Source organism: Molothrus aeneus, chromosome 18 (assembly GCF_037042795.1).
Source record: "Molothrus aeneus isolate 106 chromosome 18, BPBGC_Maene_1.0, whole genome shotgun sequence".
NCBI classification, from domain to species: domain Eukaryota; kingdom Metazoa; phylum Chordata; class Aves; order Passeriformes; family Icteridae; genus Molothrus; species Molothrus aeneus.
In genome coordinates this window covers 4,506,246-4,525,920 of record NC_089663.1, presented here as the reverse complement: position 1 = coordinate 4,525,920, position 19,675 = coordinate 4,506,246, and the positions used below count along the sequence as shown (strand labels likewise).

General features: G+C 53.5%; 1 protein-coding gene across 3 annotated transcripts in view; it reads left to right on the top strand.

Moving 5' to 3' along the window:
• The first annotated feature begins 12,873 nt into the window (after positions 1–12,873).
• The window catches only part of RBM19 (RNA binding motif protein 19), a 52,993-nt gene continuing 46,191 nt past the window's right edge, over positions 12,874–19,675 (top strand). For 2 of the 3 annotated variants that reach the window (XM_066562407.1, XM_066562406.1), the window contains exons 1-10: positions 12,874–12,971; positions 13,611–13,793; positions 14,189–14,311; positions 14,524–14,562; positions 15,113–15,323; positions 16,471–16,727; positions 17,186–17,260; positions 17,499–17,577; positions 18,235–18,306; positions 19,250–19,450. In XM_066562407.1, the coding sequence (XP_066418504.1) occupies positions 12,936–12,971; positions 13,611–13,793; positions 14,189–14,311; positions 14,524–14,562; positions 15,113–15,323; positions 16,471–16,727; positions 17,186–17,260; positions 17,499–17,577; positions 18,235–18,306; positions 19,250–19,450 (1,276 nt within the window). In that variant the 5' untranslated portion in view covers positions 12,874–12,935. The remainder of the gene's footprint in view (positions 12,972–13,610; positions 13,794–14,188; positions 14,312–14,523; positions 14,563–15,112; positions 15,324–16,470; positions 16,728–17,185; positions 17,261–17,498; positions 17,578–18,234; positions 18,307–19,249; positions 19,451–19,675) is intronic. The other variant, XM_066562408.1, reaches the window with a different exon arrangement.

Genomic DNA, 19,675 nt, shown 5'->3' with positions numbered 1-19,675 from the left:
AAAGGTTTAACTCTACCCTGCCTCAGCCACCATTTTTCTGCTTGGGTGGGCAGGAGGCTTAAAATGCCACTTTGGCTGGCAGAGAGATGGGGGCCAGAGGAAGGGCAAGGAAAAAAGCTTTTACATCCAAAAATAACTCTGGAACAAAATGAAGAGGGCAGAGGGCAAGCAGGGAAAGGGAGAAGTGCCTTCTCCAGGGAGCAGCCCTGGAGTTCTCACCCTCCTAGCAGGAAAGCTTGGCTGTATTAAAGCCAGTCCCCAGCTGCAGAGCTAAAACAGGCATGTGTGAGAGCAGCAGGGGATGGTGGCACAGGGCACAGCGCTGCCCTTCCTCCACTGCATGTTCCAAGCTCAGCATCCTCCCAACAAACTCTTCTTTTCCAGCTGCTCAGGGCTGGGACACGCTGGGATGTGGCCATGGTGTGGTGGGGTGCACAGGGGAATCAGGATGGGGGAAGAGATGAGGATCTGACTCTATGTTTCAGAGAGCTGATTTATTATTTTATGACATATATTGTATTAAAAGTAAATGATATATTAAAACTATACTAAAAGAATAGAGAAAGGATTCATCAGAAGGCTAGCAAGGAAAGGAAAGAATGGAATGATAACAAAAGCTCTGACTTTCTGAGAGTCCAAGCCAGCTGACTGTGATTGGCCATTAATTAGAAACAACCAACATGGACCAATCACAGATGCACCTGTTGCATTCCACAGCAGCAGAGAATTATTGGTTTTCTTTTCCTCTGAGGCTTCTCAGCTTCTCAGGAGAAAAAATCCTAGCAAAAGGATTTTTCATAAAATGTGTCTGTGACAGCCATGGCCCCTGTCCTTGCCTTGTCTCTGGTGATGCTGCAGCTGCTTCCCACCCCCAACACTGCTGTGACCCTGGCACAGGGCAGGAGAGGGCACTGAGGGGTTTTTGTGTCCCTTATCCAGGGATGTGGTCGCATCTTGTGTCCCTTATCCATGGATGTGGTCCCTTATCCACGGATGTGCTGCTCCTTGCCCATGGGTGTGTCCTGGAGATGAAGGGTGGCATTCCCCAAGGCTGGGAAGGGCTGTGGTGTTCACCAGGCTCAGATCTGAGCAGAGCTGGGGACACCCAAGGGCTGGGGACACATCTCCAGCCCCTCACAGATCAGATTTTGTTTGGACAGAAGGAGATGCCTGTGGTGGCCATGGGGAGCTCTGGCTGGAAGTGCTGCAGGTGGGACAGGAGGAACCTGCTGCTTTTTTGGCTTTTTTGGTGTTTTTTGTCTCACCCCACTTGATCTAAACACCTCAGGAACCCAGGGCTCCCTGAGGAACCTGTTCCCTCCAGCTTGGCACTGCTCCTGCCAGATCCCTCCTGTCACAGGGAGCAATCCCATGGGACCCAGGAGGTGGCAGCTTTTGAGCACCAGGAGACCGGGAAAAATGGAAAAAATTCCTGTGCCAAAATGGCAAAAAATCAGAATAACACCCTGAATAGGATCTCCTGGCCAAGAGCAGCATCCCTGCAGGGCACAGGGGTTGTCCCTGCTCCATGAGTGTCCTTGCCTGTGTGTCCCAGTGCCTGATGCTGCCAAAGCCTCATCCCTGTGGCAGAGCCCTCCCACCAACATTGGGATTTTCAAAGGAAGATGCAGGGGTATTTCAGAGCAAGTGTTGGTTGGGTATTGAATTGTCAGTGGTGGCCAGGAAACGCTGCTATTCCTTCCCTTCCCAGAGCTGGGAGATGATAAACACCGGGGGCTGCCTCCATTCAGCTGTGATCCATCAAGGAGGGGGGGCCTGGCCCCAGGGAGGGGGTGAGGAGAGGTCAGTGATTGTGTAAACAGGCACTTCAGAGTTCACCCCGAGCTGGTATTACTGTAATTCATTAGAGGTGTCAGCCTGCTTTGTAGTTCCTTGCTTGGAGAGCCCCTTTGCCTGGCAGCTTCCAGCACCCAGCCTTGCCAGCAGAAAAATAAACTTTGCAGGAGGCAAAGCTGCAGTTGCAGCACCACCCTTAAGTAAAATAAAATAGAAAAGAACTTTAAAAGTGAGGTTTGGTGGCTCTGCTCGTTTCCTGGCCAGGCTTTGCTGCAGGCTCAGAGGCTCCTCCTGCAGTGGGGAATCTGGGCTTGGGGAAGGCTCTTTGCTCCTGCCAGACACATGGAAGTGAGGAGCAACTGAGCACCACTGCTGGAACCAAGGGATTTGTTTAGAGAGAACAGCCTGAGGGCACAGAACACACAGTGCTCTCCCAAATCCAGCACTTGCTTCCAGGAATTCCAAACCCTTTCTAGGCAGGAGCTCAGGGACCACAGGAGCTTCTCCCTATGGGCTGATCCACCCGTGTGGAGCATCCTTGGAGCAAACCTCACCAAATCAACGCCTTTGTTCTGCCCAGGGCAGGGTGGGGAGCCTCCTCTGCAGCCCCCAGAGGGATGCTGGGCTTGGCAGGGAGCTTGGTGCCACCTGTCACCATCTGGGGATGGAGCAGGAGCCTGCCAAGCCCAGGAGGAGGAGGAGGAGGGCTGGAGCTCTCCCTACTGCTGGAACAGCTTGTTCTGCTGCAATGCTTCACCCAACACAAAAGGACACTCAAATTCCCCCTGCCAGCGGTGAGGAATTCCAGCATGGATATAAAGGGCCAGAGGTGTCCAGGGAGAGGCTCATGGGGAGGATGGAACACTGTGGGGGCAGCCCTGCCAGCTCAGGTGGGTGCTCTGGTGTGGGGGCATGAAGGTAAAGGGAAAGAGAGGGAGAACAGTGCTGTTCCACTCTGCCCAGAGGTGATATCAGCTCCTCTTCCACCACAATGTCCCTGCAGGTGTGTGTGGCACAGCAGAGGAGGTGATGGCTGCTGCTCCCCCGGACCCTGCCCCGTGCCCAGGGGGCAGCACCCTCCCCAGGAGGGACTGGGGGCTCACATGGGTGCTGACAGGGATGAGCTGGAGACTGGGAGTCCCCTATGGGTCCTGCTGGGCTCTCCAGCTTGGAGGGTGTCCCTGTGTGGGTCCTATCAAGTCCAAGGTCACCTCCCAGTGCTGGTGCAGAGATCTGAGAGGAACAGGCACAAAAATGCAGAGAATTCAGCTCTGTTTGCAAACGTGGGGGCCTGGCAAATCCCTCTGCAGAGCTGGACTTCATCATCATCATCTTCCAGGTGACATGGCAGCCCTAGGTTTGCATGTTTTGAGGCACCAATGAAGGTTTCTCCTCCCCTGGGGTACTTGCTGCTAAGTCCTCTTTGCTCTCACCAAACCCATGCTAAGGGAGATGCAATGTGGTACCTGACCATGCTGGTCTGGACAAAGAGAACAGAGCCCCCAAAACTGCTGGAATTCCAGGGCTGGCTTGCTTGAAGGCTGGATTTGATGATCTTGGAGGCCTTTTCCCACCTTAATGATTCCATAATTCCAAACAAATGACTGTTAAGCCAGGTGACAATTTCTATTTCTCCCTTATCTGCCTCCTAAATGCCACAATCTGCTCCAGTCCCATCTGTCCACTCTCCAAACTCACTGCTGTGGTATCAGAGTGCTGCATTCCCAAATAAATCCAACCTCTCCCACCCCAGTGCCAGGGACTGTGTGTGAAACACTCTGAGATGGGGCCATTCCTGATCCCTTGGGGCTGGAACCAGAGAAGTGGCAGCTCCCAGCTCTGTAATTGCTAACAAACCATCTGGCCTTGCTTGTTTTAATTGTGTGCTGCTCCCAGGGAGGGTCACTGAGGAGAGAGAGTGCCCTGCATTCCCTCACGTGGCACTTCCCAGGATCACTGCTCTGTGCAGGGATGCCAGCACAGGCTTTGATTCCCAGCCAAGGCAGGCAGGTGCTGCCAATATTCCCCTGCCCAGCCTCTCTGAGAGGGAAAAGCATTTGTGAGATTCATCTGGAGGAGGAGGGAGCTCAGCTGGGGTAGGTGACAAGTCCTTGGTGGGGGCTGCCCCGTGGCCTCATGTCACAGCTGTCCCTGTCACATTGGGCCCTCCCCATGCTGCTGTCACTGAGGGTGGCCCTCCTGAGGTGTCAGTGGTGGCCTGTCACCCTGTGCTGCCTCAGAGCAGTGCCCTGTGCTGTCCCCTCCCCTGCCACAGCTGTCTGTCCCTCACTGCTGCCTCTCCAAACCTCCCCTCCATCGATGGGATTGGGATGGAGATGGGATTGGGATGGGGATGGAGCAGCTGCATCCCTGTGCCAAGGGTTGATTTCACAGCTTGGGAAGCCTCTGGCCACTTCCAGAAGCCCCACAAAAGTGAGGGTCCTTGGGTTGTCCCTAGTGCTGGAGCACAAATAGTGCAGGTGTGGCAAGGGGAGGCTGTGGTGGCACCCTGGCTGTGTCACCTGGCAGTGTCACCAGGCTTTTCTCTGTGCCTCAGTTTCCTTCCCTGCTCTTTGGTGCAGGATGTGGCCGTGGTGGGGGCTGTGGATCTTGGTTTGTGGGGGATATTTTGGCAGGTGAACCCTTTGAGCTGGGACTTGACTGTGGGGACATGGCAGTGCTGATCACACCATCCCTCCTGCCTTATTGAACCTCATTTTTTTCTGGCAAATCTTTCCAAGGAGCCTTCAGGTTCACTTGAAAAGACCCAGCACCTCCTCAGCCCCATATTCAGTGGGTCTGGCACGGGGGCACCCTATTCATTCCCTGCCTGCTGCTTATCCTGGTCTGGAATGGGCCACCTGCAGCTGGGGGGACTCATCCTGGGGAAAAGGAGCCTCAGGAGGAGCTTCCTGCTCTCCACAGCTCCCTGAGCAGAGCCTGGAGCCAGGTGGAGGTTGGTCTTTTCTCCCAGGTAATGACTGACAGAGAGGAAACAGCCTGAAGTTGCACTGGAGGAGATTTAGTTTGGATATTAAGGAAAATTTCTTCCTGGGAAGAGTTGCCAAGCACTGGTTCAGGGCAGTGGTGGAGTCCCAAAGCTGGAGGAATTTAAAAAATGGGTGAATGTGGCACTGAAGGATGTGGTTGGGCCTGATAATCTTGCAGGGTTTTTCCAATCTGAACGACCCCATGAGCTCAGGCACCCCCTCTCACCCTGGCAGCCTCTCAGGAGCCCTCAGGTCATGGGGGATCCCAACCCTCCACTGCTCCCTGCTCCCCAATTCCTCTGAGCCACCTCCATCAACTCTCAAACCCCAAACTCTCCATCCACCCAAAAAAAGCCTCATCCCTGCCAGATTCCCAGCCTGGTGCAGGAGCATTTTCATGTCTTTATTTTCCCAGGCTTTGCTGATAAATGCTGTCTCCGTGGCCCCGGCTGTGATGGACTCATTATCAGGCACTGCCCGGCGAGGAAGCGACCTGTGACCCCGCCCGGGGACACGGGGTGAGCCCGAGGGAGCCGCCCTTATCGGCCCTGGGGAAAAGCTTCCCTTTCTTCCCTTTTTAACATGACACAGGAGCCCCGGCCGAGCCCCAATAGCCACGGGGAGGGAGGAGGAAGGTGTGAGCAGGCAGGATGAGGGATGCAGGAAGCATCAGGCACGGGGTGGGATTATTCCTGCTGGGGATGGAGAGTGTTCCTGGGCTTGGGAAGAGCTGAGTGCTGCAGTGGACAGGGGCTGGGTCTGACAAACGCCTTGCCTGAGTCCACCTGCTCCTCCAGACAGGGATCCCACCGGTGTTATCAGAGGGAGATAAGAGCGGCCGCGGGGGAAGGTGACACGGGACATCCTTGGCACCGGGGCACAGCCCACACATCGGGGCTGTCCTGCACTGCCACCCACCCACCTGGCACGGAGCAGGGCTGGGAGCTGTGTCCCCCTGTCCTGTGTGTGTGTGTGTGTGTGTGTCCTGCACTGCCACCCCACACTTGGCACAGAGCAGGGCTGGGAGCTGTGTCCCCACTCTCCTATGTGTGTGTCCTGCACTGCCACCCACCCACCTGGCACGGAGCAGGGCTGGGAGCTGTGTCCCCCTGTCCTGTGTGTGTGTGTGTGTGTGTGTGTGTGTGCGTGTCCTGCACTGCCACCCCACACCTAGCATGGAGCAGGGCTGGGAGCTGTGTCCCCCTGTCCTGTGTGTGTGTGTGTGTGTGTGTGTGTGTGTGTGTGTGTGTCCTGCACTGCCACCCCACACCTAGCACGGAGCAGGGCTGGGAGCTGTGTCCCCACTCTCCTATGTGTGTGTCCTGCACTGCCACCCACCCACCTGGCATGGAGCAGGGCTGGGAGCTGTGTCCCCACTCTCCTGTGTGTGTGTCCTGCACTGCCACCCACCCACCTGGCACGGAGCAGGGCTGGGAGCTCTGTCCCTGCTGTCCCCACAGCCTTCCTGTCTGACAGGAGGGGCCGATTTGTCGTCTCTTTTCCTCCCAGCTGTTTTTAGAGCAAATGACCCTTCCATCCATCTTTTTGGAGGTGATAAAAGTCTCAGTCACTGAGACTGCCCTTCTTTTCCTTCAGCTGCCTCTCCAGGGAGGAGCTGCAGGGTTTGTGGGAGCAGGGATGATGGAGTGTTGTAGTTGGGATGGAGACAATACAAAGCAACTCTCCATTTTCAGAAGGCTTCAGACCCATTTTTATTATAGCATGCATCCAAACACTTTCTAGGCAGGAGCTCAGGGACCACAGGAGCTTCTCCCTGTGGGCTGATCCACCTGTGTGGAGCATCCTTGGAGAAAATCACCTGCAGCTTTTTATACATTCTTACAAAACTCCTAAGTTTACACTTGACTCACTGGTCACTAAAGACAAAGTGCTGATTGGAATAGACAGTTGCAGGTTTCTCTTATTTATCCTTCTTTTTTTCTTGGTTTCTATGTCAACAGCCTTGGTAGAAAATTCCTTCAGGAGTAAACATGGATCCTCCTCTCAAACTTCTCTCTGGCTCACAGAACTTGCTGTAAAACCCCTTCCACAATGGGGAACCAAGGAAGAGAAGGGAATCCCATTTCTTGTTGCAGAGAGGATAATGCCCTGCTCGGGACAGAGCCCTGGGGCTGAGGGAGCAGCCCTGCTCCCCTCTCCATCCCTCTGCTGGGCTGGGGGCTCTGCCTGTGGGGGTCCCTGGGCCACCCCCAGCTCCCCAGCAGGGATTAGCTGGGATGGGTTTTTGCCAAGTCCCGGCTGTCACCGCATTCCCACCTTTGATCAGGAGTCGGCATTCCTGGAGTGCTCCATCTCCCACATGTTGTGCTGATCAAAGGCAGCTGTTGCCTGGACCCTCCCCTGAGCCCATTTGCACACACACACACCCGAAAATACAGAAATAAAGGAGACTCAGGGCGGTGGAAGGGGTGATGGATGAAGGAGAAAGCAGGCAAGGGCAGCAGCAGGAAGATCCCTCTCCCTGGGCTCCTCATGGAGGGTCCCATCCACACCCCTCAGCAAGGCTGGTGGGGAGTCTGTCAAGGTCTGAAGGGAACTCCTGCTTGGGGCAGCTTGGAAAATGAGCTGGACCTTATCTGTCAGCTGGAGAAAACTGTGCTGGGTGGGTGACAGCAGCAGCCTGGGCCAGCTGCAGCTGTGGCAGAGCACAGCCAACATCTCCCCAGCTTTAGGGGTCAGGAGAGAGCCTGGATCGAGCTCTGCTGTAATCCCACCCCAATCTTGGCAGTTTGTGTGTGCTCAGTGCCAAATCCAGCCCATCCCCTCTGGAGAACCATGGAGGCTTTGCTGGAAGACGTGATGGGGAGAGTGATGCCAGGAGGGATTTGACCTCGTGGATCACCTCCTTCAGCTCTGCCAGCCACCACCACCCACTGCTCCAGAGGGAGAGGAGGAAGGTCCAAGACCTGCTCTGCTGGTGGCTCCTCTCCCAGGCAGGTGTGGTCCCATTAGCTGTTCTGGCAGATGAATTAATTATTGCTCATGGACAGGGTTTAACCTCTGCTCCCCAGCTGCTGTAAGGCAAAGCACTTGGATTATCTGCATTTCCAAGTCCTTTGTGAATGCTCCTCCATGGAGGTGGCATCAGCAGCTTGTTTGTGCCTGATGTGAGGGGGAAGATCCCTCTTGCCCTTCCTCATCCTCTCCCCCATCTGCTGATCTCAGCATTGCAGTTTGGCTGCAAGGCTTTGCAAAGAGAGATTGGCACAATCTCCACCAAAAACCTGCAGGTAAAAGGAGGGCAGAGAGCAGGAGCATGGACACACTCCCAGCCTGTCCCCTTGGCTGCAGGTTCAGGTGAGTGCAGGTGCGCTTGGAAGCCAAATTGCGCTGCCCACAGTGACACTGCAGCAGTCACACCCCCAGGCAAGGACAGCATCCTTGCAGCATCCTGTCCCTCTAGCAGAGGGTCTGGCAGGCCAGGCTGGACAAACTCCCAGGGATGAAGCCCTTCAGAAGGGCAATTTCTCCTCCTCCTCCCTTGGCTCCATCCCATTGTGCAGCACACAGCAGGGACAAGTGTCCCAGGCACTGCCTTTCCAAGCACCAGCTCCATCTTTAAAAGCAGCTTTTTATCTCCTTCAGGACTGTCAGGACAATTTGCTCAAAGAAGGAGGCTCTGGCCATCTCCCTTCTCAAAATTTAATGTCTCCAGCAGCAAAACTGAGGAGGTTCAGGCAGCATTTCCTAGGATGCTGTTATTAAAATAATGTTACCCACTGAAGCAGGGCCAGCACACCAAAAGCAGGCTGTGAGTGTTGCTGATCCCATTCATCCCTGTCCTTGCTGCTGTCTGTGGGTGAATTTAGTCAGTAGGAGGTCCTCAGCCAGGTGACAGCCCTCTGCAGTAACCCCCAAGGCAGAATTTCACTCATTTCCCCCATCTCAAAGAAAAGAGGACTCAAGGTCCGTGTGCCAAGGAAACCGAGCACCTCCCGTGCTTTCTGCCACGGAGGGGTGTGGGTACCCCCCAGAGCCCCCAGAGCTGCTCAGCTGCATCCTGTGAGCACCAGAGAGGCTGCCTGGCGTGGGGGAGTCTGTCACAGCCAAGGTGACCCCAGCTCAGAGGCATTTTTACCTTCCCTGTCCACCTCCAGACGCGTCCAGCGGTGGCCGAGGCGCTCCCGATCCGACAGGCATGAAGGGCACCCCGGGGCTGTGCTCGTCCTTCTCACAGGGCTGGCAGTGCCAGGGTGGCCAGGGCAGGACACCACAGCACAGCACAGGGGCTGCTCTGGCTTGGGGTCACAGCTCTGCTGCCTGCCATGGCATGAGTGGCACAGAGGGAACCTCCGGTGCCCCTTTGGGCGCAGAGCGAGAGAAGCTCTCCAAACACCACAGCAGCCTTTCCATCTGACCTCTGTCTTCTCCCACCCAGGGGTAGAAAGGCTCTGCAGCAGCTCCTTTCTCTTCTTCCTCTCCTCCTCAGTAGCAGTTTTCCCCCTGGTGCCCTCAAACCCGGAGCACAAGGTCCCTTTGTCCCTCTCCCCACAGAGAGATGGCCCTGACCCCGTGGTGCCCTGCTTTGCAAAGTTCAGTTCCTTGGCTGCAGGCAGCCCATAATAGCCCCTCACAGCCAGCTGACCCCTGCTCTTTGGCAGGGGGAATGTGTCAAGGCCCTGTCTGATACTGCCCTGGTGCCCCTCTGTGCTCAGCGTGGGTTTGCAGAGCGAGGGAGAGGGGACATTTGTCACCTGGATCCTGCCACCAGTCTGTGGGCACCCCAGCATGGAGAGGGGGACAGCAGACAGACGTGGGGCTCTCTCTGGACAGCACCCAGCTGTGGGGGATGTGTCACCTTTGCTGGGCCTGTCACCTCCCAGTCACCCTCTGCCTCTTGCTGCTCTCAGGAGCTCCAGGGAAAAAAGCCTGGCACAGCTCTTTCCTTCCCTGCCCACCCAGGTGCCACCTGCAGCCACCCCAGCACTGCTGTGGGGACAGGTGACACACTGGGACACAGTGTCTCACACTGCCACCATCAAAGACAATCGTTCCCATGGGGAAAAACATCCCAAATAACTGATTTGGACTCTTCCCTGCCTCTGTTTCAGAGCACGTGTGGGTGACGTGCCCCAGTGAACCATGCACACAGGCTCTATAGTGCCTGGTCTGGCCCCCTTCTGTGCCAGCAGCAGAAGGGTTAAGGATGATTTTCAGAGCAGCCATTCAAGCAATGGGAATTTTCCAAAATCCCCTTTGAGCTTTCTCAGGACAGGGCCTCAGTTTCCCTCATTCCCAGGGCTGGGATCTCAGGCTGGAACTGAGCCTGCCTTGGGGAAGGACCTTCCATGGTGCAGCACAACCACCTGCTGAAGGGGCAGATCTCTCTGATCCCCTTAAAATCCCCAGCTCTCCAGAAAAAGGATGTTCCCACTCTTAAATTTGCAAACTTAAAATCTTGACCCACCCTGAAGAGCAGAACCCACAAAGGAAATCAAAAATGAATTTGGCATGTGTAAATCTTGCGCTTCTGTACTGCAGCTTTGCATGTACAGGGGAGGGATAAAATCAGTTGTTTTCAATTAAGTGAGACCAGGATTGGCCACATTCCTGCATAGCCACTGGAATCAGGAGTCAGTGGGTAGCTGGCCTGGTCTCAGGTAAGCACTGCTCCCCCAAACTCCCTGAGAGGAGAGAGAGATCTCTTTCTGATCCCAGGCATCCTTAGGGCTCACAGATGCAGCAACTGTGGGCAAAATTCCACGTGGGCAAAATCACCCCTGATGGCAGAAAGGGCAACAAGGGGGCTGCAGGTGCAGCTGTGGTGGGAGGTGGGGACCTGCCCAGAGCAGAGGGGTCACACACAGGCAGGATCCATCCCTGCCCAGCCCCTCAGGAGGCAGAACAGGCAAGGGCAGCCCTGTCTGGGCAGTGTGGGCACTGCTGCCAGCTGCACACAGCAGGTGAACAGGACACGGGCAGGGTGACAGGGGACAAGTGTCTCAGAGAGGACAGCAGTGACAAGGGCAAGGTCTGGATGCGTTCGTGATGGCGTGAGGGTCCTGTCAGTGCCAGCCTTCGTGGCAAGTGACAGCCCTGACAGCCCTGATGGCCAAGGACGAGGCAGGAGCAGAGGGCAAGGGGGGAGGGACCTGTGTCCCTGTGCTGTGACACCTCAGGGACAGCCCTGTGAGGGGACAAAGGAGCAGCTCCCCTGCCAGCCCCCATCAGGGCTGTGGGGTGCACTCTGAGCAGGGTACTGATGGCATTCCCACTGCTGTGGTGTTGTGAGGTCCCCAGGACGAGGTGAGAGATGAGAATTTGACTCCAAGTTCTCAGAAGGCTGGTATATTATATTATATTATATTATATTATATTATATTATATTATATTATATTATATTATATTATATTATATTATATTATATTATATTATATTATATTATATTATATTATATTATATTATATATTAATTATACTATATTATATTTATTATATTATACTATATGAAATTATATACAACTATACTAAAGAAAGAGGAAGGAGACATCAAAAGGCTGGCAAAGAATGAATAATAAAAACCTGTGACTGACCAGAGTCCCCACACAGCCGGACTGGGATTGGTCATTATGTTAAAACAATTCGCATGATGGGTAAACAATTCTCCAAATCACATTCCAGAGCAGGAAAACATGGAGAAGCTGAAGCTTCCCAGCTTCCCAGGAGAAGAAATCCTGGTGAAGGGATTTTTGATAAAATATCACAGTGACATGCCGCCTCCTGCTCCCCCTACCCCGAGCCTGGCCTCGGCTCTGCTCTGCCTCCTGGAAAATGCATTTCCCTTGCTGTTCACCCAGAAGAGCAGGGGCTGCACCCCAGTCCTGCCAGGACACTGTGTGTCCTCCCCCAGACTGTTCCTGCCCTGAATCTCTGCTGCCTTCAGCCTTTGGGATGGGCTCAGCCAGCCAGAGCAGCCTCCAAGGGCGTCAGGAGAGGCTGGGATTGCTCCAGTTATCCCTGGGGTAGCTCCAGACCGTGGGGAGAGAGGCTGAGGGCTGGTGCTGGAGCTTAGAGCTGTCCCCAGCATCTTCCTCTGGGAATAAGGGTGTAATTTGGATTTCCAGCTGGTGTAAGGGCTGAGGGGCTGAGGGCTGTGAGCAGGAGAAGATGCTTGAAGAACAACAGTTCTGCTCCCCTCCCTGATATGCTCAGCCTCCAGCAATGGATCGTAGAAGCATAAAATACTGAGTTGGAAGGGATCTACAAGGATCACAGAGTCCATCTGCTGGTCCCTCTCTGAGGGGAAGAACAACATCCCAACATCCAACCTGATTTTCCCCTGGCATAGCTGCAGCTGTTCCCTCGGGCACAGCAGACATTGGAGCTGTCCCTCATGAGGAAGCTCTGGGTGTTGTTCATCCTGCAGTGTTCAGTAACCTTGCAGGGATTGTTTTATGCCGTGACTTTTGCTCTCTTTGAACCTTTGGAGCTCTCACAGCCCAGCCTCCTCTAGCTGTGGGTTTATTTAGCTGTTCCTTGGAGGGAATCTTTATTCACAGAATCACAGAATGGTTTGAATTTGAAGGGACCTTAAAGCTCATCTCACTCCATTCCCTGCCATGACAGGGACACCTTTCACTATCCCAGGTTGCTCCAAGCCCGTCCAACCTGGCACCTTGAATACATCCAGGGATCCAGAGTTTCCCTGGACTAGACCCTCTGTCCCCCTTCCGCATGACTTTTAGGTGTGACATCGATGCTCTCTGCGCCATCCCCCCACAAACTCGACACCTCTGGAGAGCCTTTGGCTCAGCGGCCGCCTGGAGCCGGGAGCGGCGGGCGCGGAGCTCCCTCCTGCGGCCCCGACCGAGCAGCGCGGGCGGGCCGGGAGGCTGCAGCCGGCTCTGCGGGGAAACCCGGGGGTGCTCACCCCCTCCTCACCCTGCCCGCCTACCCTGCCCGCCTCTCCTCCCCGCCAGTCCCTGTCCCCGGTGCCCCATGGATGCTCCCGCCGCCCCCAGCCCCGCAGGCCCCGTTGCTAAGGGGCCGTTGCTAAGGACCAACATCCGGGTCCCGCCCTGCGCATGCGCGATGCCGCCCTCGGACCACGTGACCCGGGTAATATGGCGGCGCCCATGGGGCGGCGTGCGCGGCGCTGAGCGCTCTTTGCTTGGCCTCTGTCGCTGCCATGTCGCGACTTATCGTGAAGAATCTCCCCAACGGGGTGAGGCTCTGTGCGGTGCAGGGGGCGTGCTGGGCCTAGGATGGGTCTGAGGGCGCTGCGGGGAGAGCGGGATGCGGGGCAGGGAGAGGCATCGGGAGGGGGGAGCGTATGGTGGGGATGGGGGAGAGCGGGGACACCACTCCCGGGAGAGGTTTCAAGTGGTGGGAAGAGGAGGTTTTGGACGGGGAGCGGTGAGGTGTCCCGGGGGAAGGGGCTATGAGGGGTCGCGGTCAGTACTGGGATGTGGAACATGCGGACACTTCGGGGGGAGAATGGTGGGAGAGCTCCTGGAGCAGCCAGGAAGGGGCAGGAAGCAGCGTGAGGGGCATGGCCTGGCAGGTGACACCCCCTCAGGGTGGGCAGTGGATCGCTGTGGTCACTCTGCCCCTCTCGTGTCCGGGGTTGGATGCCGGTGCCCTCGGTGCTGCTGTGCCCGGCAGGATCCCGCGTGCTCCCCATCCCCACGCGTGGACTCGGGGGGAACATGAATGGGTGTGGTGGCTGAAGTGGGGATTTGGTTCACGATGTGCTTCCTGCAGCCTTCCAGAAGCTCTTTGAGACAGAATATGTTGGGTTGGACTTGTCCTCAGAGGCTCCCTGGGGCTGATTTCCCTTCTGCTGCCCTCCCTCCTTTCCCAGATGAAGGAGGAGCGTTTCAGGAAGCTCTTTGCTGCATTTGGCACGCTCACTGACTGCTGCCTCAAGTACACCAAGGATGGAAGGTTCCGGAAATTTGGCTTCATTGGCTACAAGTCTGAGGATGAGGCTCAAACAGCCCTGAACCACTTCAACAAAAGCTTCATAGACACTTCCAGAGTCACAGTGAGCTGATCTCCAGAAATATCTCCCTGAAATTCCTAAGGAATGGGATCTCAGGGAGGGTGGGCAGGCCCTGGCACAGGGTGCCCAGAGCAGCTGGGCTTGCCTCTGGATCCCTGGCAGTGCCCAAGGTCAGGCTGGATGGGGGTGGGAGCAGCCTGGGATGGTGGAAGGTGTCCCTGCCCATGGCAGGGGGTGGCATTTTAAGGCCCCTTGCCATCCTGGGTTTGTGTGCCTGTGCACTCCTGACTCTCCCATGGTGGCTGAATGTGTGGCTCTGTGCTTTTAAAAGCTGTTCCTGCACCCTCCCTCCATCCCACCAGGGTTTCAGTAACTCCTGAGTGAAATCACCCAGCAGTTACAGCCCTGTGCTTAATTACAGACCTGGCTCATTCCAGGTGGAGCTGTGCAAGTCTTTTGGTGACCCTACAAAACCCAAAGCCTGGAGCAAGCACTCTCAGAAGGGCCCTGCCCCAGAAAAGCAGAGCAAGGAGCCCTTGGCAAGTGCAGCCACAAAGAAGGTGAGTCCTGCCTGATTCCTGGGGCTCTGCTCTGTATCAGTGCCACAGAAGGGGGGCCTGGGCTGTGGGGAAGGGCACAGAGCAGCTGGGCCACCAGATTCTGGAGTCCTGGTGCTGGTGTTTTCTGCCTCAGGGTCTCTGTTCCCTGTGCTGCTGGGTTATCTGGAATTGCCTGTGCTTCTAATAAACCCTTCTGGGTTTTTTCCCCCAAGGATAAAAAGAAGAAAGATCCAGTGGATAACTTAAAGGAGGTGAGTTGAGGTTGGATTGCTGTCCCTGCATTCTTGCTGCTGAATGGTTCCTTTCTGTCCTGCTTCCCATGCTGTTAATTCAGGCTGGGACAGGCCAGTTCTGTTGTAAAAATTATTTTAACAACTCCAACATGGGATTTTATGGTCAGCTTCTCCTGTGAGCACACACTGCACCCAGGTCTGCTCTGTTTCAGCAGTTCTGGGGTTTAACCATAGCTGAGTTGTGTCACATTTAACTTTCTTTTTTTTCCTCTTTTTTTTTTTCCCTCTTTTTTTTTTCTCTTTTTTTTCTCTCTTTTTTCCTTTTTTCCCCCCTATTTTTCCCCTCTTTTTTCAGCTTTGTTTTATTCTTTAAAGTACTTTCTAAACACCAATTAAAAAAAAGAATAGGAATGAAACACCTTGAGAAGACTTTAATCACCTTGTCAGTGTAAGTTTGTAAATTGAGCTCCCCTTAAGGGAATTTTGGTTTCACACTGCTGGAAATGAGGTGATATCTTAGATTCACTATGAGTCTCTCTCCACAGTTTGTCTTTTTTTTTCCCCACAGCTGAAGGAAGATAAAACATTCCAGGAGTTCTTGGTGGTTCACCAGAAGAGGTCCCAGGTGGCCACTTGGGCTAATGACACTTTGGCAGAGGAGCCCAAGAAGGGAAAATCAGCCACAGCAGCATCTGATTACCTGAACTTTGATTCAGATGAGTCTGAGGAGCTGAGTGAGGGTGGGGATGAACCCTCTGAAGATGAGGAGGAGGGTAAAGGTACCTGAGGGAGCTGTCACCCTTTGCTTGTGTCAGTCACAGTGGCTCCTGTCACAGGGAGTGACAGCATTGGACTCAGTGTCACCAGGAGGGTGGGCTGTCACCTTTCTGTGTGCTGGGAATGCCTGGTTGTTTCCCCAGATTTGGGGAACTGTGGCAGATGGAGTGTCTGATATCTGGGGCTGCCATTGTGCTTCCCCTGTGTCATTAGAGAGGAGTAACAGGACAAACAGTTGCAGCTTTCCTTGAAGTGCTTTCCTTCTGGCACCCCTTTCATCTCCAGGATTTCCGGGGCTGGATGTGGTTTCTGTGCTTTAGGCACCTGTGGGTGGCTGGGAACTCATCTGGTGTGCCTTTGATGGATGTTTCTGGAAATTGGGCCTGCCAGGGTTGGGGAAAAGGGGCAAGGTTCAGTGCCTTGGCTCCTGAGAGCAAATCTGGAGTAGTGGCTTCACTCTGAAGACTCACAGCCTGGTGTGTGTAATTTAGGATGCAATGTCCCTGCAGTAGGGATGAGTGTGGGTTTGGAGCTTTTCTCCCTCCCACAGAGGGAGAAAGAGAACCTTAAATGTGTTTAATTTGGAGGCAGAAGAGGGAAACTTCAAATTTACACCCCAAGTTTGGGATGTCAAGTGGATCTGTAGGGTTCACCTCTAACCTGCAGGAAGCCTCTTGCCAAGGAGGCTCACATAATCACACCAGAAAATAAAGATTTTTTTATCTCTCTCCCTCCATCTCTACATGGGATTTTCTTATCTGTTCTGGTGGAGTGAGTGGTGTTTTCCCTGCTGCTCCTCATCTCTCCTTGGGTAACTCAAATCCAGGTGTGCTTGTGTCCTTTTCCCTCTAAAACTAAACACTACAAACCCTTCTCTGAGGCCTGCTCGGGGTATTTAGTTAAAATTGTGACAAAATACTTCATCCTGGAGTACTTCAAACCCTTTTTATACATGAACTGTTGCTTTGAAATCCAGGCTGTCAGTCTAGGCGTGCCAAGATCAAATTGCTCTGCTGTTTTCCCATGGAAGAGGTAGAGAATAAGGAGGTGATGGCCATGATTGTGTCAGTTCTCAGCTTTTTCCTGGCTTGGGGGGAGAGCAGCAGCATCTGTGTGAAAAAATCTTCTCTGTTCTCTCCTCTCTGCCAGGAAAGAAAGAAGGGAAGAAGGCAGCTACCAGCAAAGACCTCTCAGATATGGATTACCTGAAATCTAAAGTGGTGAAGGATTCTTCCTCCTCATCCAGTACAGAGGAAGAAACAGAGACTGAAGAAGAGGAGGAAAGTGAGACTGAGGAGGATTCAGGCATTGCAGAAACTCACCCGGAGAAAAAGGGGAAGCCAAAAGCCAAACAAACAGAGCAAAAAACACCAGTGGGGAAGAAGAAAAAAGGATCCACACTAGAGGTACAGCTGGACTAGATTTGTCTTCTTTGAAGCAGCAGCTTTGTGGATAGCAGGTGTCTGTCAGTCCTGCAGAATGAGCTGACAGCCTGGCAAGGCTGCAGGCCCCACTGGGTACCAGCTCTCTTGGCCTCCTTGGTGTGACCCATTTACAAATTTCACTGAATCCCCTCAGGGCTGACTAAATTCCCAAAGATGGGGCTTCCAGATAAGTGCTGCTGGTGCCCTTCTCAGAGGCTTTTTTCCAGGAAATGCTGTCCTGGCAACAGCAGCACTCAGTTTTTCATGGCAGTGCACCTTCAGATGGCACCTCCTGCCCCAGGCTGCTGCAGCTGTGGGAATCTCCTGATATTCCCTCCCACTCTTCAGCCTCCTGTTTGTTGGCCGAGCCCAGCTGGTTGTGCTGTGATTTCTGTTCTTTCATTCAGCTTTTTCTCCCTTTTTCCCCCTCCTCTGTGCAGAGCCAGGCCAGCTCAGGGGAAGCCAGCACTCCATTCACAGTGAAACTTCGTGGGGCTCCCTCCAACATCACTGAGGCGAGTTTGGTTTCCCAGCTGGGAAGGGAGGCTCAGGGTTGTCCCAGAGTGTTCCTCTGCAAGATGTTTGCAGAGACCTTTCACTTCTCACTCCTTTGAGGGCTTTGTGGGTGATCAGGGCAACTTCTGAACTGTCTTTGTGCAGAGATCTGGGTGTTTTAGTTATAAAAATCTAAGCCTACAACTTGCTGCTTCCTGTATCTGAGAATTATTCAAACAATTCTGATTCTTCCCACAGCAAAAAATTCGGGAATTTTTCTTCCCTCTGAAGCCAGTGGCAATCCGGATGGGGAAAAAGGGCCAGGGGAAGAATTCAGGTAAGAACTGTGTGTGAAAGGGGGGTGGGATCTGTGAGTTAGGGGACCTCTTGGTCACCCCTCTGCTCTTTTAGCCTGCATTTCCACATCCCTGGCTCATGGCCTGATTCTTGGAGACCTTTCTGTGACTTTGCAGCTCTCCTGCCCTACTTGCTGGCCACAGGATGCCGTGGGCAGGGTAATGTTGGCTGTGCTCCCTTTGGAGTAGCAGCAGGATCTTTTTTTTTTTATTGAGCTGCATCCAGAACTTTATTCTAAACACCCCAAACCATGCCAAGGAAAAGCCTGTTCCCCTGGGATAGCTGCGGCAGCCCAGGGCACTGTGCTGATTTGTGGGAGCAGGTCCTTGGAGCTTTGCTCTGTGCTCTTTTCCTTTAATAGTCCAACATTCACCTTTTATTTGCTCTCAGAGGCACCTGTGAAAGCCTTCTCCAGCTGCTAAGTAAAGTTTTTGTGATTTGTATTTAAAGAATAAGCTTTGAAAAGGCAGCTTTCCAGTCTGACATCATCATCTCCAGGCTGAAACTTTCCATGGCAGCTGAATGCTCTACCTATAGGAATCTATATTAAAGCAAACCCAATTCACCCTTAATTACCCAATTAGTGGCTGTGTGTGTTCCCCACATGATGCTCAGTTCAACCTTCCCTTCCTCCAAGGTTACATCTTTGTTGACTTGAAGAGTGAAGCAGAAATGCAAAGGGCCTTGAAGCGGAAAAAAGAATTCCTGGGTAAGGGCTGTTTGTTCTTCTCCTTGTTCCAGCCTGGGAGCTCAGCTGCTCAAGTGTTCCCTGCACAAGTAGCTCCTGTGATTGGAGTTTTTCCCAGGCACATGGGGGGGTTGTTCCTTGTGATAAACCAGGTGCTGTGACAGGAGTGGGGTTTTGGGGCCCTCGTGTTTTGCCGTGTGCTTGAGGCGGCTCTTGTTGGGGTAAAAATAACAGTGCTGGAGTCCAGCTTTGTACAGACAGTGATGCAAGGCTGGGCTGGAGCCCTTGGCTTGACCTAACCCTTGGAGTAACTCCTGAAATTCTGTTTGCAAATATTGTGTGGGCTGGCACAGACAGCTGGGGCTCTCTGAAAGGAAAGGGGGGCTGGGGTTGATACCCTGATTTTTATGAAGACTGACTCTTACAGCTCCCACCTCCCCCTTATTTTTGAGTCCTGCTCAGAGCCTGTGGGGCTGTAATTGTGTCTAACCCTGGGCTCTCTGGGATGCCTTAAGTTTTAGCTTTCACATTATTTAAATTCTGTACTGCATTAGTATATAACTCTGAACTTCATATCAAGTGTTAACAAGTTCTCCTCACAGTTTAGTCAGACAAAACAATCCTTTTCCAGTTCAGGCCCAAAAAGTATAAACAGCAGCAAATTGAGGAGAACAATCTGGGAGGATGGGATTTCATAACCTGAAGCTGTAAATGGCCAATTAACCCCAATATGTAAATGCACCAAAACCTATAAAAGTGTGAAACCTCATGACCTGAGCTTGGAGCCTTGGCCAAGCTCTTGCACAGCCCAAGGTGTATCCTTTGAAGGCCTTTTAAATAAATACCTGCTTTATTCCTTTAACACTGCCTAGCCTGTGTTTTGGGCAGCCTCTCAAGGTGTCATTTGCACGTGGGTGTTGTTTGCTCATGGCCTTGAACATCCCTCTGTGTTCTTTGGGGTCAGGTGGACGCTGTGTGGAGGTGTCCCAATGCAGGAACACCCCAAAAGAAACAGTTCCAGCAAAACCTGAGCACCAGCCCTGGCAAAGGACACTGAGAGATGATGAGGAGGAAGAGGACTTGTCTGAATCAGGGAGACTCTTTGTCAGGAATCTGCCTTTCACCAGCACTGAGGAGGACTTGGAGAAGATCTTTTCAAAGTATGGTGAGTGTTTGCCACGGGACTGGAACTTGCAGGGCAATGTCTTTCCTTTGTCCAGAGGTGTTCCTGCTGGGTGGGAATGGTCAAAGCTCTGTGTCCCACATCTCTTGGACATGGCCCAGCTCCCACATCTTTATTTTCTGGTGTGATTATGTGAGCCTGCTTGGCAGGAGGCTCCCTGCAGGTTAGAGGTGAACCCTTCAGATCCACTTGACATCCCAAACTTGG